We start from the raw sequence: 16,720 nt of genomic DNA, 5'->3' as shown, positions 1-16,720 counted from the left end.
TACCATGGATATAGCTGGCACTCAATTCATATTTGTTGAAACACTAATCAAATGTCTCAATTCTTTTTTGTTGTTTGTGAATTGATACTGCAACAGAGGTTGAAGAATCCAGTCAAAGTGGTGCAGGGATATTGAGATAAGTAAACTATGGCCCCAGTTCTCAGAGAGAATAATGTCTTCTAGGGATGAAAAATGTACTTAACTGTTATATGAGGTAGAATGCAATAAGTGCTTGAAAGATATAAAAAATGATATTGATTATATAGAGTTATATACTTTTTAAAATGTGATCCTTAGGTAAATCAGATACAGAATTATTTTCAATTACTACTATATAATATGTTAGCTATTAGACAATGTAAAAATGTCTTAGAAAAAAAGGATCATGAATAGAATTGCATTGTCATGTGAATAGTAATTAATCAAACATATTTCTGGAGAGATTTTTCAAAGAAGCATAAACCTGTATACTCTGAAATGTCCTCATGCTCTTCTGTTCTATAGTATCAATTATTATTATTGAAGAACTACCATTGTATTCTCTGAACTTGAAATTATAACTTACTTTGAAATCTGGAAGTTTGCAACATCTCTTTTTACTGAGTTTTTGACAACTGCTGCTACCAAGCAGTTGCTATATTGCCAGTGTCATATAGCACACTTAAGAGTGGGCCTCAATGATTTGCTTATTGGCACCCCTGATCTTGGTAAGGATAGACCTTAGCCTTTAATCATTCTTCAATTGAGGGAGCATAACTTCCTATGATGCTTTTTTCACGTGTTCTTTAACTGGACAATTGCAGCAAAATATAATTTGAGCTATCCTTATTTCTGTGGCTATTTTCTAAATAGACGAGAAATGTCGCATTTCATTTTATATCTACTAGGTTTCTCCTGTATTTGTTTATCCAGGTTTGTGAAATCTCTTCCCCATTTATCAAGAATATTATCTCTTCATTTCTAGTCTTTTTTTTGTTATGATAAAGTAAGATTTGGATCAAATATAAGATAGTAGCATTTTTCAACTAGCAGTTAAACCTGCCAGTTGCTTAAGGGGAATATCTTAAAAAGTAACTTTTTATCATAAAACTTTTATCTTAAATCATGCCCCTTCCTCAATGGCTTTTCCTGTTAACCAACACATTGTTGAAAGCCAAAGTTAAGTGGAACTCGCCATGCATGGATCATTATCCTTTGCATTATCAAAGGTTTTGTTTGCTAAGTTAGTGACAGGATGTATAGCCAAACACTAGAGCTACTAGTTATCATTCAGACAAAAGAGAACAACATTTTTAGTTTGGATTTTAGCATATTCCTAAAGTTTTCTGAATATTATATAGAATACCTAAGATCTGGATTAGCAGTTTTAAAAATCATGTTTTGGCTGAGAAGAGGAAAGGCAACAGAAATAACAACAAATGGGGTAGGACAACAGGGGCTGGTATCTAGGCTGTGTTTCTGAAGAGGTTTTTAGAAGCATCGTTAAAATGGAGACTACTTACAATGAATAATAGATAACATAGTCAAAGCAAATGCTTGTTAGGTATACGATACTACAGATAGTATAGGCATAAATAGATAATATACCAATGAGTCTTCATTAACAATCTGCTTTAATTAAAAACATAATTTCCTTTAAAATCAGTTCAGTTCAGTTCAGTTCAGTCACTCAGTCGTGTCCAACTCTTTGCGACCTCATGAATCACAGCACACCAGGCTTCCCTGTCCATCACCAACTCCCGGAGTTCACTCAGACTCACATCCGTCAAGTCAGTGATGCCACCCAGCCATCTCATCCTCTGTCGTCCCTTTCTCCTCCTGCCCTCAATCCCTCCCAGCATCAGAGTCTTTTCCAATGAGTCAACTCTTCGCATGAGGTGGCCAAAGTACTGGAGTTTCAGCTTTAGCATCATTCCTTCCAAAAGAAATCCCAGGGCTGATCTTCAGAATGGACTGGTTGGATCTCCTTGCAGTCCAAGGGACTCTCAAGAGTCTTCTCCAACACCACAGTTCAAAAGCATCAATTCTTCGGTGCTCAGCCTTCCTCACAGTCCAACTCTCACATCCATACATAACTACTGGAAAAATCATAGCCTTGAATAGACAGACCTTAGTCGGCAAAGTAATGTCTCTGCTTTTCAATATGCTCTCTAGGTTGGTCATAACTTTCCTTGCAAGGAGTAAGTGTCTTTTAATTTCATGGCTGCAGTTACCATCTGCAGTGATTTTGGAGCGCCTCCAAAATAAAGTCTGACACTGTTTCCACTGTTTCCGCATCTATTTCCCATGAAGTAATGGGACCGGATGCCATGATCTTCATTTTCTGAATGTTGAGCTTTAAGCCAACTTTTTCACTCTCCACTTTCACTTTCATCAAGAGGCTTTTTAGTTCCTCTTCACTTTCTGCCATAAGGGTGGTGTCATCTGCATATCTGAGATGATTGATATTTCTCCTGGCAATCTTGATTCCAGCTTGTGCTTCTTCCAGCCCAGCATTTCTCATGATGTACTCTGCATAGAAGTTAAATAAGTAGGGTGACAATATACAGCCTTGACGTACTGCTTATCCTATTTGGAACCAGTCTGTTGTTCCATGTCCAGTTCTAACTGTTGCTTCCTGACCTTCCTGAGGCAGGTCAGGTGGTCTGGTATTCCCATCTCTCTCAGAATTTTCCACAGTTGATTGTGATCCACACAGTTAAAGGCTTTGGCATAGTCAATAAAGCAGAAATAGATGTTTTTTATGGAACTCTCTTGCTTTTCTGATGATCCAGTGGAGATGTTGGCAATTTGATCTCTGGTTCCTCTGCCTTTTCTAAATCCTGCTTGAAAATCTGGAAGTTCACTGTTCATGTATTGCTGAAGCCTGGCTTGGAGAATTTAGAGCATTATTTTACTAGCGTGTGAGGTGAGTGCAATCGTGCGGTAGATTGAGCATTCTTTGGCATTGCCTTTCTTTGGGATTGGAATGAAAGCTGACAATTTCCAGTCCCGTGGCCACTGCTGAGTTTTCCAAATTTGCTGGCATATTGAGTGCAGCACTTTCACAGTATCATCTTTCAGGATTTGAAAGAGCTCAACTGGAATTCCATCCCCTCCACTAGCTTTGTTTGTAGTGATGCTTTCTAAGGCCCATTTGACTTCACATTCCAGGATGTCTGGCTCTAGGTGAGTGATCACACCGCTGTGATTATCTGGGTCGTGAAGATCTTTTTTGTACAGTTTTTCTGTGTATTCCTGCCACCTCTTCTTAATATCTTCTGCTTCTGTTAGGTCCATACCATTTCTGTCCTTTATCAAACCTATCTTTGCATGAAATGTTCCCTTGGTGTCTCTAATTTTCTTGAAGAGATCTCTAGTCTTTCCCATTCTGTTGTTTTCCTCTATTTCTTTGCATTGATCGCTGAGGAAGGCTTTCTTGTCTCTCCTTGCTATTCTTTGGAACTCTGCATTGGCCTCCTCAGACAGCCATTTTGCTTTTTTGCGTTTCTTTTCCATGGGGATGGTCTTGATCCCTGTCTCCTGTACAATGTCTCGAACCTCCGTCCATACTGCAGATAGTATAGGCATAAATAGATAACACACCAATGAGTCTTCATTAACAGTCTGCTTTTATTAAAGACATAGTTTCCTTTAAAGTCAAAGGACTCTTATTTGCATAACATATGTTGTGAAAACAAAGCCAACAATCTTCAGAACACTAAATTTAGAACTCAGACCACTAAGGATTGGAAATGAATCTTGATTTTCAGAGACAGAAAGTTTAACTTAAAATATTTACCCTTGATCTAGAAAGAAGACTGAGGAAATTGTTACCACTGTCACCATTCTTGGGAAGAGGAATTAAATTACTAGTACAGTCAGCCATCTGAATTTTACAACCATGTACTTGTATGGTTTGTCAATTACAAGGAACTCCATGGATCCTCAGTTAATCTATTCTAATTTTCCTTAACACTCTGAGTTTTTTTCCTCATTATAATTGAATGAGATTTATTCATATACAGATTATCTCTCCCTATTTTAACACTACTTACCGATGATTTTTTTTTTTCTTGGCTTCTCTACTCAGTATTTTCAAGGAAGAACTCTTTCATTGTGATTTTTGTTCTCTGGCTTATTGTGATGTAGAAATCAAAAGAACAGGTACATAGAGAGATGTACCTGAATCATATATGTGTGTGTGTGAGTGTGTATAAATATATATATATATAATAATTGTTTTTACCAGATGGTTATGTTTTTCTGTGGGTAGCACATTGAGAAATGGTAAAGTTAAAGAGCCTTCAGGAAATTTAGAGAGTCTCTGTTGATGTATATGATAAAATGCTTAGAAGAAAGGAATAGGAGAATTGTAAAGGGTTGCTCAGTGAAATGCTTTGGAATAGACCTAGAGTAGGAAAAATTTCAGGAATTAAAGAACTGATTATTTTAAAGTGTTACTTGGGTTCAGTTCAGTTCAGTTCAGTCGCTCAGTCATGTCTGACTCTTTGCGACCCCATGAATCACAGCACGCCAGGCCTCCCTGTCCATCACCAACTCCCAGAGTTCACTTAGACTCACATCCATCGAGTCAGTGATGCCATCCAGCCATCTCATCCTCTGTCGTCCCCTTCTCCTCCTGCCCCCAATCCCTCCCAGCATCAGGGTCTTTTCCAATGAGTCAACGTTATTTGGTAGAGTCCTTTAAAAAAAATAAAATAAAAATTAAAAAACATAAAAAATATAAACTAGCAATTTAGGAAAATGTCATTTTTCATTTCAGTCCCAAAGAAAGGCAATGCCGAAGAATTTTCAAACTATCGTACTGTTTTTTACATACTCATTTCACGTACTAGCACGGTAATGCCCAAAATCTTTCAAGCTAGGCTTTCACAGTATGTGAACCGAGAACTTTGAGATGTTCAAGCTGGATTTAGAAAAGGCAGAGGAACCGTAGATCAAATTGCAAACATATGTTGGAGCATAGAAAAAGCAAGGGAAACATCCTCTTATGTTTCATTGACCATGTAAAAGCCTTTGACTGTGTGGATCACAGCAAACTATGGACAATTCTTAAAGAGATGGAAATACCAGACCATGTTACCTGTCTCCTGAGAAACTTATATGCAGGACAAGAAGGAACAGTTTGAACTGGACATGGAACAATGGACTGGTTCAGATTCGGGAAAGCGTTACATCGAGGCTATATATTGTCACTCTGCTTTTTAAACTTCTATGCAGAGTAAATCATGTGAAATCCTGGGCTGGATAACTCACAATCTGGAATCAAGATTGCCAGGAGGAATATAAACTTCAGATATGCAGATGATATCACTCTCATGACAGAAAGTGAAGAATTAAAGAGCCTCTTGATGAGGGGAAAGAGGGGAGTGCAAAAAGTTGGCTTAATACTCAGCATTCAAAAAACAAAAATCATGGTATCCGGTCCCATTACTTCATGGCAAATAGATGGGGAAAAACATGGAAGCAATGACAGATATTATTTTCTTGGGCTCCAAAGCCACTGTGGACATTGACTGCAGCCATGAAATTAAAAGATGCTGCCTCCTTGGAAGAAAACCTATGAAAAACCTAGACAGCATATTAAAAAGAAGAGAATTCACTTTGCTGACAAATGTCCATCTAGTCATAGCTATGGTTTTTCCAGTAGTCATGTATGGTTATGAGAGTTGAACCATAAAGAAGGCTGAGTGCCAAAGAATTTATGCTTTTGAGTTGTGCTGCTGGAGAAGACTCTTAAGAGTCCCTTGGACTAAGGAGATCAAACCACTCAATCCTAAAGGAAATCAGCCCTGAATATTCACTGGAAGGACTGATGCTGAAGCTGAAATACTTTGGCCACTGAAGTGAAGAGTCAGCTCATTGGAAAAGACCCTGATGCTGGAAAAAATTGAGGGCAGGAGGAGAAGGGGCAGCAGAGGATGAGATGGTTGGATGGCATCTTTGACTCAATGGACATAAGTTTGAGCAAACAGTGGGAGACAGTGAAGGACAGGGAAGTCTGGCGTGCTGCAGTTCATGGGGTCACAAAGTGCTGAACAAGACTTAGCGACCGAACAGCAATGTCTAGTTGTTAGACTATTTCCAAAAAACTGGAGTTTGTGTTATGTTAGCCAATGTTCCTAAACCTCCACTCATTGCTTCTAGCACTTCTCTTTAATGCTATTCATTCCACATGTAATAAATAATTATTGAGTATGTGCTGAGTGCCAAGGGCCACTCTTTACTTTGAGTAAACAAGATAAGCAAAGTTCTTAGTACTTTGTGGACTAGATTCTAAGAAAAAATAGATAACCTTAGTAAACAAATACAATTGTGATAAATGTTATGAATTAAATAAGGTGCTGAGATAGAGAATAATAGGAGGATGCCTACTTCTCATAAGATTTTCACAAAATGTTTTTTTTCTGAGGGGATAATATTTAAAATTAAGACACAAAGGATAAGAAGCTAGTCATGAAAAGTATAGGAAGGAGAGTGTTCTAGGCAGAGGAAAGAGCTTACACAAGGAACTGAGGCATGTAGTAGCTTGTTTAGTTGGATTGGGTTCAAGGGACTGAATGAAATCCATATACTAGGAGTATAATTAACCATGTTGAGTAGCACAAGATAGTTTGATTCTGTATTTGAGAGCCATATTTTACTGAGTTTTTGTGTCTCATAATTAGGATTTGGACATAGTAAGGACCTTGGAGAGACATTATTTTGCCGACTAAGGTTCGTCTAGTCAAGGCTATGTTTTTTCCTGTGATCATGTATGGATGCGAGAGTTGGACTGTGAAGAAGGCTAAGCACCAAAGAATTGATGCTTTTGAACTGTGGTGTTGGAGAAGACTCTTGAGAGTCCCTTGGACTGCAAGGAGATCCAACCAGTCCATTCTGAAGGAGATCAATCCTGGGATTTCTTTGGAAGGAATGATGCTAAAGCTGAAACTCCAGTACTTTGGCCACCTCATGCAAAGAGCTGACTCATTGGAAAAGACTCTGATGCTGAGAGGGATAGGGGGCAGGAGGAGAAGGGGATGACAGAGGATGAGATGGCTGGATGGCATCACTGACTCAATGGACGTGAATCTGAGTGAACTCCAGGAGTTGGTGATGGACAGGGAGGCCCGGCGTGCTGTGATTCATGGGGTCGCAAAGAGTCGGACATGACTGAGCGAATAAACTGAAGGACCTTGGATGGCCGTTATGGGATTTTAAAGCCAAAGAAAAACAATGCTCAGAGTTACCTTTTGACAAATGTAAATATATCTTGTGAGAGCAAGGCAGAGACCAATAGGAAACCAGTGATATTTCTGTTTGGAAGAGATGATTATAGATTGTACTAGAAAAGTGAAGTGAAGTCAGAGAGAAGCAAACAGATTTGAAATAGATTTAGAAAGTAGAATTGCCGAGATTTGCTGATGACTTAAAGTGTTTCAGAAAAAGGATAAAATAGAGATGAAATTCTAAATTTCTATGATTTGAAGAAGAGAATGGTATCCTTTTAGAAGATAAGGAAGATCGAAGTTGGAGGACATGAGAAGCCTGGATCTCTATTACCTCTTCTCTACGCTTATGCATAGCTTATTTATGTAGGTCTTATTTTAAAAATAACTCAGTAGGTAGGCTCCTTTCTTTTCATAGTCCGGGGTATCTTTAATCTGAAAATCTGTTGCCCTGACCTGACATAGTACTTTGGCTATGGTTCTGATCAGAAATAAATATAGTAAGACTTTCATTTCGCTCATTCTAGATAGAATGCTTAATACAGCATAAAAGTCATCGCACAATAGACTTTTACTATAGTCTTAATTAAAATATTTTTATCATTCATGTTTTCAATAATATTATTTTAGTGATTAAATGTATTTTCCCAACTGCAATATTTGTTCCTATTAAAATTCATCTATTTCAATTTGACCCATTGCTCCATCTATCTGTAATCTTTTAAATTTGTCTGATCTTAACTGATTTTGTTCTTTTACCCCCTCTTTTGAAAGTTTGATAAGAATTTTCCTTACAGTTTTAGTCACATCATTCAGATAAATATTGATCGGCATAGGGCTAAGAATATGTCCATGTATCATGACATTAGAGAGTTCCCTTCATTTTATTAATCCATACTCTTTTCCATATGATAACCCGACATCTCTGATCTGTATCTAATCATATTATCTTTCGATAAAGTAGTGAAAGTATTTATCAAACGTTGTTGGGTCTATCTTATAAAGGGTATTTGAACCTGATCTTGACTCTGTTTAAAATTATACCTGATGTAATTAGTTTGTTTTCAATATATACTGCTCCTTGGTGATTATTTCTTTTCTAAATGCTACCAAAAATCCTTAAAATATTTCCCTAAGTTACTGAAGACCAGTGTAAGGTTAAGGCGCTTTAGTTAATAGAATATCTTTTCCGTTATTGAAAACAAGATACTTATTAGATTATCTCCAGTGTTATCATGACTTGCTTTCTCTGTGATTTTGAAGATCAATCAATAAATGGGTACATCCTTCCTTTTTTTAATTGTAGTATATAAAACAAAAATCCAATTTTATTTATATTAACAGCTTATATAAATCTCAGTTCATTTGAAGTTTTAGACTCTGATCATCTTTCTATGGATTTGTTTCACATTACATATGCACCCTGTGTCATGGATTCTTCTTTTATAAAATCCAAGGAAGGAAAAATTATTTTAAATGATGACAAACAATGATATGTGAATTATATATTAAAAAGTATAAGGGGGCAAACAAATATATATATTGATTTGACTTGAGGGCTTTAAAATTACATGATTCTGCAAATAAACTTTATTTTTAATAGAGTTTGGCTACTCAAATTTGACAAATATATACATTTAAAATTTTTTCTATTCTTCTGGAGGGGTAAAGGAATAAGTACTAGTAGAAAAAGAATTGTTAAATGTACCATTTCATTCTACTTTTATTATTTTCTTATAAGGAGAATGTAAGTGTGAGATCGTAAAGAAAGAAACAGTCCATTTCTATCACTGAATTAGAATTTGAATTGATTTTTAACATATGATGAATTGCATTGTTAAGAGGGAGAGACAGAACGTGGTTACCAAAACAGAGCAAAATTCATAGAAGTAAAAGGATACAAGAATGATATATGTCATGAAGAAGATTGATGGACAAATTTGAGATTGAAAAAGCCTTTGAAATTGATTGTTAAGGTTTGGTTGCAAAACAGTAGTCTACATTTTTCTGTCATACTTTGTTTAGTGGAGAGAATTGAGCCCAAATGAAAATAGAACCAGCATTACTTAAAATATTGCCATTCTTTGATAATGTGTTACTGTGTATTACTATAATTATTCTTGATAACCTTAAGAAAAATTTCTAAATATAGAGAAAATAGGTGAGCTCAAAAGTAGCTACCTATTTGTCTTTCTAGCAAAAAGTAGTACTTTTGTCATGTAAGAAACTAAAGTAGTGTTGAGTAAAAGTTATTAAGGAAGGATTTTTTAGAGCAGAATAAAAATTGAGATTCATTCCAGGACCAGATAATACAGAGTACCTAACACAAACATTAAAAAGAAAATTCCTTGAATAATGAGTCACTACATAGAGACTGTGCTTTCAAAAAATAATTTAGAGGACATATAAAATTTTAAAGATAAAAAGAAATTCAAGGATATTTAATTAAATATGTCTATTATATGGTACAGAAATTTGTTCATAAAATTGTGAATACAGGGGACTAGAACACATATCCAAGTGTTCCTTCTAAACTGTAGAGTAAAAGAGGTTTTGACAACTGGACAGTTAAGGCAAGGGGACTATGAAAAAAAAATCTGTTTAAAAATTCTATCACCTATCATATATTAGAGAATTTCTGTGAGTTTCTCCCCTTGGATGAAGGTACTATTATTCCCAAGAACTAGAAATAAGTACTAAAAGGTTTAGAGGAAAGATATGACATCAAAACTCTTGAGTATGTTGTGTCTGTGAGATTTTCAAAAGAGCTCAGTTAATAATGGTTATGAGTGTTACATAAATTAATATCTATTAAGAGCGTAAGATAATGGCAAATATGATAAACACTATACAAGTATTTGATAAACAAATATACAGAACCAAATTTCAGAAAAGAGATCTTCCTGAGGACACACACATACACATATATATGTGTGTGTGTAAATATATATATATTTACAAATTCACAAATATATTTACAAATTACAAATATATTTATGATTCACAAATATATATATATATACACATACACACATATAAATATATATGTCTAATCAAAATTTAGACCAATGAATCATCAAAATTTAGACCAGTGGTTCTCATCAAGGAAAGCATAATATCCTGGAAAGGTTTTTCCTAATAACAAGCGTTTGTCCCTTCCTAAAATTCTGATATATATATATATATATATTTTTTTTTTTTCTGTAGCAATGTGTTAGTTGTGTACGAATGTCTGTCCTTCTCTTCTTTTTTGGTAACAGACCCGCCATTTTACTCCAGGAAGTAAAGTCCATAGCACAAAGGCTGCATTTCTTGCCTTCTCAGTTTCAGTTGTGGGAAGTCAATGAGATGTGAACAGAAGTTACTGGAAGGGCCTCTAGGAAAGTTCCTTAAGACAACATGGCCTGTGCCCTTTTATCATTTTATCCTTTGTTCCATCTTGCTGACTGAAATATAGATATGATATTTGATGCTCAAGTAGTTATCTGTACCAATCCTGAATGGACTGTGAAGAAAGAGATAACACAGTATCAATTATTAAATCATTCCCAACCAGTTTACAGGGATTGTATGGTTTACATCTGAGAGTGCCTCTGCTCTCCACAGAGCTCCTTATCAGTATGCTACTTATTATCCTTTCCACACATACTTTTAAGGCTTGTGATAATTCTGGCCCCAGTTATTTCTTCCTGTTTTACTGTCTTTTAGTGTTCTGTGAAATAATTTTGTCCCTTCTTTCTTAGAATCTTCCTTCAGGCTCTCTGAAGGAAAGCTTCTTGCTTCTTTTGTTTATTCTTATTTCGTCTCCCTTCGAGTTCCTTTGTCATGTCACCCTCCTGACAGATCCCCTTTCCCTTCCCCTCAGTCTCTGTTAGAACATTGTCTTAAGTATATCATCAGCTCTTAATAGGCGGGCTGTTTATCAGAATCATACAAAATGGAACTCTTTTCATCCATTTTAAACTCTGCCTACCTCACAGAGGTTTTGATGTTGTTTTTTAAAATAAAAGTCAATCATGATAATGTATTATAATACATGTGAGAGTTCTTTGAGAACTCTAAAACATATATGAGATATTATCATTGTTGTCATTGCTTTTATTTTGTTTCCACAGAGTATATATTCTCCTGTTGATTTAAAATATTCTACTGAACAGAGAAAACATGTCTCTTCTATTTTATATGAATTAAAAACAAGAAAACCAAGATATCTCATTCAAAAAGGTTAGTTATATGAATTTTTAAATTATATTTAATAAACATATTTTGATGAAGAGTAATTATATTTGTTAAACATTGGGCATGTCAATTTGAACTATAAATATAACTCCATGAAATGTATGTTGAGACTTCTAAATAGAATATCTATATTTCATTTAATATTTTATAAATATATATATATTCAGAAAGTTGTTTCATGAATATGAAAGCCCTGATTTTGACTAGCAGTTGGGAATTAGAAATAAGTATTATCAAGAAGGGCTCCCTCAGTGGATCAGCAGTAAAGAATCTACCTACAATGCAGGAGACGCAGAGATGTAGATTTGTTCTCTGGGTCAGGAAGATCCCCTGAAAGAGGGCATGGCAACCCACTCTACTATTCTTGCTGGGAAAATCCCATGGAAGAGGACCGTAGCAGACTACAATATGTGGGGTTGCAGAGTTGGACTCACTGAGCAACTGAAAACACACACACACACACACACACACACACATTAGCAAGAACGATATTGAATTTTTTTGTTACTGTATAACTGTGTCAGCATGGTACATCCTTCAGGAAATATGTCAATTATCAGATTAATATAAATCATTTAAATTAAAAATGATATAAAATATCTTTCAGACTTGAAGATAATTATTTCTTATTGCACAAAAACTTTTATCTTAATAACATTTTGGTCATCATATCTGTGCATGCATGCTAAGTCGCCTCAATTATGTCTGACTCTTTGCAACCGTATGGTCTGTAGCCCACCAGGCTTCTCTGTCCATTGGTTTCTCCAGGCAAGAATACTGGAGTGGGTTGCCATGCCATCATCTAGTGGATCTTCCCAACACAGGGCTCGAACTCTTATCTCTTATGTCTCCTGCATTAGCAAATGAGTTCTTTACCCCTAACGCCACCATCATATGTGTACTTGTTTTTATTTTGCTTTTACAGAATTTCATCTGATAAAATGTTGCACTTTCTTTATCTCTGTCTTTCACAGAAGACTGATAAAACCAGTTCTGTAAAATAATTCAGTTCAGTTCAGTTCAGTCGCTCAGTCGTGTCTGACTCTTTGTGACCCCATGAATTGCAGCACGCCAGGCCTTCCTGTCCATTACCAACTCCCAGAGTTCACTCAGATTCACATCCATCGAGTCAGTGATGCCATCCAGCCATCTCATCCTCTGTCATCCCCTTCTCCTCCTGCCCCCAATCCCTCCCAACATCAAAGTCATTTCCAATGAGTCAACTCTTCACATGAGGTGGCCAAAGTACTGGAGTTTCAGCTTTAGCATCATCCTTCCAAAGAAATCCCAGGGCTAATCTCCTTTAGAATGGACTGTTTGGATCTCCTTTGGGTCCAAATTAGAAGGGCATTGCTTTTTTTTTTTTTTTTTCTCAAAGTTTCTCTTCAGTTCAGTTCAGTTCAGTCACTCAGTTGTGTTTGACTCTTTGTGACCCCATGGACTGCAACATGCCAGGCCTCCATGTCCATCACCAACTCCCAGGGTTTTTTTCAAACTCATGTCAATTGAGTCAGTGATGACATCCAACCATCACATCCTCTGTCTTCCCCTGCTCCTCCTGCCTTAAATCTTTCCCAGCATCAGGGTCTTTTCAAATGAGTCAGCTCTTCTCATCAGTGGCCAAATATTGGAGCTTCAGCTTCAACATCAGTTCTTCTAGTGAATACTCAGGGTTGATCTCCTTTAGGATTGACTGATTAGATCTCCTTGCAATCCAAAGGACTCACAGGAGTCTTTGCCAACACCACAGTTCAAAGCATCAATTCTTCGGTGGTCAGCTTTCTTTATAGTCCAACTCTCACATCCATACGTGACTACTGGAAAACCGTAGCCTTGACTAGACAGATCTTTGTTGACAAATAATGTCTCTGCTTTTTAATATGCTGTCTAGGTTGGTCATACTTTCCTGTCAAGGAATAAGTGTCTTTAATTTCATGGCTGCAGTTGCCATCTGCAGTGATTTTGGAGCCCCCCAAAATAAAGTCTGCCACTGTTTCCACTGTTTCTCCATCTATTTCCCATGAAATGATGGGACCAGATGCCATAAACAGTTTTCTGAAAGTTCAGCTTTAAGCCCACTTTTTCACTCTCCTCTTTCACTTTCATGAGGAAGCTCTTTAGTTCTTCTTCACTTTCAGCCATGAGGGTGGTGTCATCTACATATCTGAGGTTTTCCCAGCAATCTTAATTCCAGCTTGTGCTTCTTCCAGCCCAGCATTTCTCATGATGTACTCTGCATATAAGTTAAATAAGCAGGGTGACAATATATAGCCTTGTCGTACTCCTTTTCCTATTTGGAACCAGTCTGTTGTTCCATGTCCCGCTCTAACTGTTGCTTCCTGACCTGCATACAGATTGCTCAAGAGGCAGGTCACGTGGTCTTGTATTCCCATCTCTTTCAGAATTTTCCACAGTTTATTGTGATCCACACAGTCAAAGGCTTTGGCATAGTCTTTAAGGCAGAAATAGATGTTTTTCTAGAACTCTCTTGCTTTTTTGATGATCCAGCACATATTGGCAATTTGATCTCTGGTTCCTCTACCTTTTTTTTTTTTTCAAGGTACCCACCTGCTTTATTTTTTATTCTTTTACTTTACAATACGGTATTGGTTTTTGCCATATCCTCTGCCTTTTTAAAAGTAGCTTGAGCATCTGGAAGTTCAGGGTTCATGTATTGTTGAAGCCTGTCTTGGAGAATTTTGAGCATTACTTTACTAGCGTGTGAGATGAGTGCAATTGTGCAGTAGTTTGAGCATTCTTTGGCATTACCTTTGTTTGGGACTGGAATGAAAGCTGAGCTTTTCCAGTCCTGTGGCCACTGCTGAGTTTTCCAAATTTGCTGGCATATTGAGTGCAGCACTTTCTCAGCATCATCCTTCAGGATTTGAAATAGCTCAACTGGAATTCCATCACCTCCACTAGCTTTGTTCCTAGTGATGCTTTCTAGGGCCCACTTGACTTCACATTCCAGGATGTCTGGCTCTAGGTGAGTGATCACACCATCATGATTATATTGGTCATGGGGATCTTTTTTATACAGTTCTTCCGTGTATTCTTGCCGCCTCTTCTTAATATCTTCTGCTTCTGTTAGGTCTGTACCATTACTGTCCTCTATTGAGCCCATTTTTGCATGAAATGTTCCCTTGATACTTCTAATTTTCTTGAAGAGATCTCTAGTCTTTCCCATTCTATTGTTTTCCTCTATTCCTTTGGATTGATCATTGAGTAAGGCTTTCGTATCTCTCTTTGCTATTCTTTGGAACTCTGCATTCAAATGGGTATATCTTTCCTTTCCTCCTTTGCTTTTTGCTTGTCTTCCTTTCACAGCTATTTGTAATACCTCCTCAGTCAGCCATTTTGCTTTTTTCCATTTCTTTTTCTTGGGAATGGTCATGATCCCTGTCTCCTGCTGAATGTCACAAACCTCTATCCATATTTCATCAAGTACTGTGTCTACTATCAGATCTAGACCCTTAAATTTCTTTCTCACTTCCACTCTATAATCATAAAGGATTTGATTTAGGCCATACCTGAATGGTCTAGTGGTTTTTCCTGCTTTCTTCAATTTAAGTCTGAATTTGGCCATAAGAAATTCATGATCTGAGCCACAGTCAGCTCCCAGTCTTGTTTTTGTTGACTGTATAGAGCTTCTCCATGTTTGGCTGCAAGGAATATAATCAGTCTGATTTCAGTGTTGACCATCTGGTGATGTCCATGTGTACCGTCTTCTCTTGTGTTGGTGGAAGAAAGTGTTTTCTATGACCAGTGCATTTTCTTGGCGAAACTCTATTAGCCTTTGCCCTGCTTCATTCTGCATTCCAAGGCCAAATTTGCCTGTTACTCCAGGTGTTTCTTGACTTCCTACTTTTGCATCCCAGTCCCCTGTAATGAAAAGGACATCTCTTTTGCATGTTAGCTCTGAAAGGTCTTGTAGGTATTCATAGAACTGTTCATCTTAAGCTTCTTCAGTGTTACTGATCAGGACATAGACTTGGATTACCGTGATACTGAATGGTTTGCCTTGGAAACGAGCAGATCATTCTGTCGTTTTTGAGACTGCATTCAAGTATCTCATTTTGGACTCTTGTTGACTATGATGGCTACTCCATTTCTGGGATTCTTGCCCACAGTAGTAGATATAATGGTCATCTGAGTTAAATTCACCCATTTCAGTCCATTTTAGTTCGCTGGTTCCTAAAATGTCCACATTCACTCTTGCCTTCTCCTGTTTGACCATTTCCACTTTTCTCTTAAACCCTTTAAAAAGTATTATGATAAGACCACTTAGCATTAGGCTTACCCTCTTAACAGATTTTTTAAGTGTACAATACATTTAGCTATAGGCACAGCAGATCCTTCCAACATTTTCATCTTGTATAACTGGATATGTATAATATCTAAACCTAGTTCCCCATTTTTCCCTCCCTCCATCCTTTTAATTCTTAAATATTTGATTATTTTTCTTTTTAAAAATTCATGGTGATGTCTTTATCCTTCCTGTTTTTTTGTCTTCTGTGTACGTGAACTCATCAAACTCTACCATATTCTTATTTGCCAATGGCTTTGTTGTTTCATCACTTCTCTATTAAGTTCATGTAGTTTATATATTTCCTAAAGCTCTGCATCTTTTATTTAAAAGTAATGTTATTTTAATCCAATTATTTAAATCCTAGGTTTACAAGCCAAAATGAAATGAAGGACATATAGTGGTCCCATGCTCCATTTCCTCCTACTTACTTTTGTAGCTTCCCCAGAGCAATAAACTTTAATAATTTTTGATGACTCTTCTGTTACTCACTTTCATATTTCCAAGTTATATATTTATTCTGGTAAAATTTCTTTTTTAATTTTAGAATTTGTATGCAATTTCTACTGTAATAGATGAAGATTTATTTATAATAATTTATTTATAATTTATTATTTATAAATCCTCTCTAATACACATTCTTAAAATATCCCCTCCACTTTTCTCCTAATAGAATTATATTCTCACTATTTGGGGATTAATTAATAATTAACATTTTAATTATGGCTATATAAATAACTACTTACAGCTGAGTCACACAATATAGTAGGCTATGTTTGCTTTCTTATACTATTATTTAAAAACTTGTTTGGAAACCTCGTAAGAGTCAACTCTCACCAAGCACATCCATGCATATATATTTTTTCAATATACTTCTGCTTGAGACCTTAATTTGCTAATTTAATCAGGACTACTTGCTTTCTAAACTTGTTTTTAACAGCTGTCATCTTGGTACATCACT

At 36.4% G+C, this 16,720-nt stretch overlaps 1 protein-coding gene across 3 annotated transcripts in view; it reads left to right on the top strand.

The window, feature by feature from the left end:
* Window positions 1-16,720, top strand: part of LRRIQ3 (leucine rich repeats and IQ motif containing 3) — a 196,866-nt gene that overhangs the window by 104,699 nt on the left and 75,447 nt on the right. For all 3 annotated transcript variants that reach the window (XM_042249812.2, XM_060400306.1, XM_004002083.6), the window contains exon 6: window positions 11,330-11,438. In XM_042249812.2, coding sequence (XP_042105746.1) covers window positions 11,330-11,438 — 109 coding nt within the window. The remainder of the gene's footprint in view (window positions 1-11,329; window positions 11,439-16,720) is intronic.

The sequence above is a fragment of the Ovis aries genome, chromosome 1, assembly GCF_016772045.2.
Source record: "Ovis aries strain OAR_USU_Benz2616 breed Rambouillet chromosome 1, ARS-UI_Ramb_v3.0, whole genome shotgun sequence".
NCBI lineage: Eukaryota > Metazoa > Chordata > Mammalia > Artiodactyla > Bovidae > Ovis > Ovis aries.
This window is presented reverse-complemented; position numbering and strand designations above follow the sequence as displayed.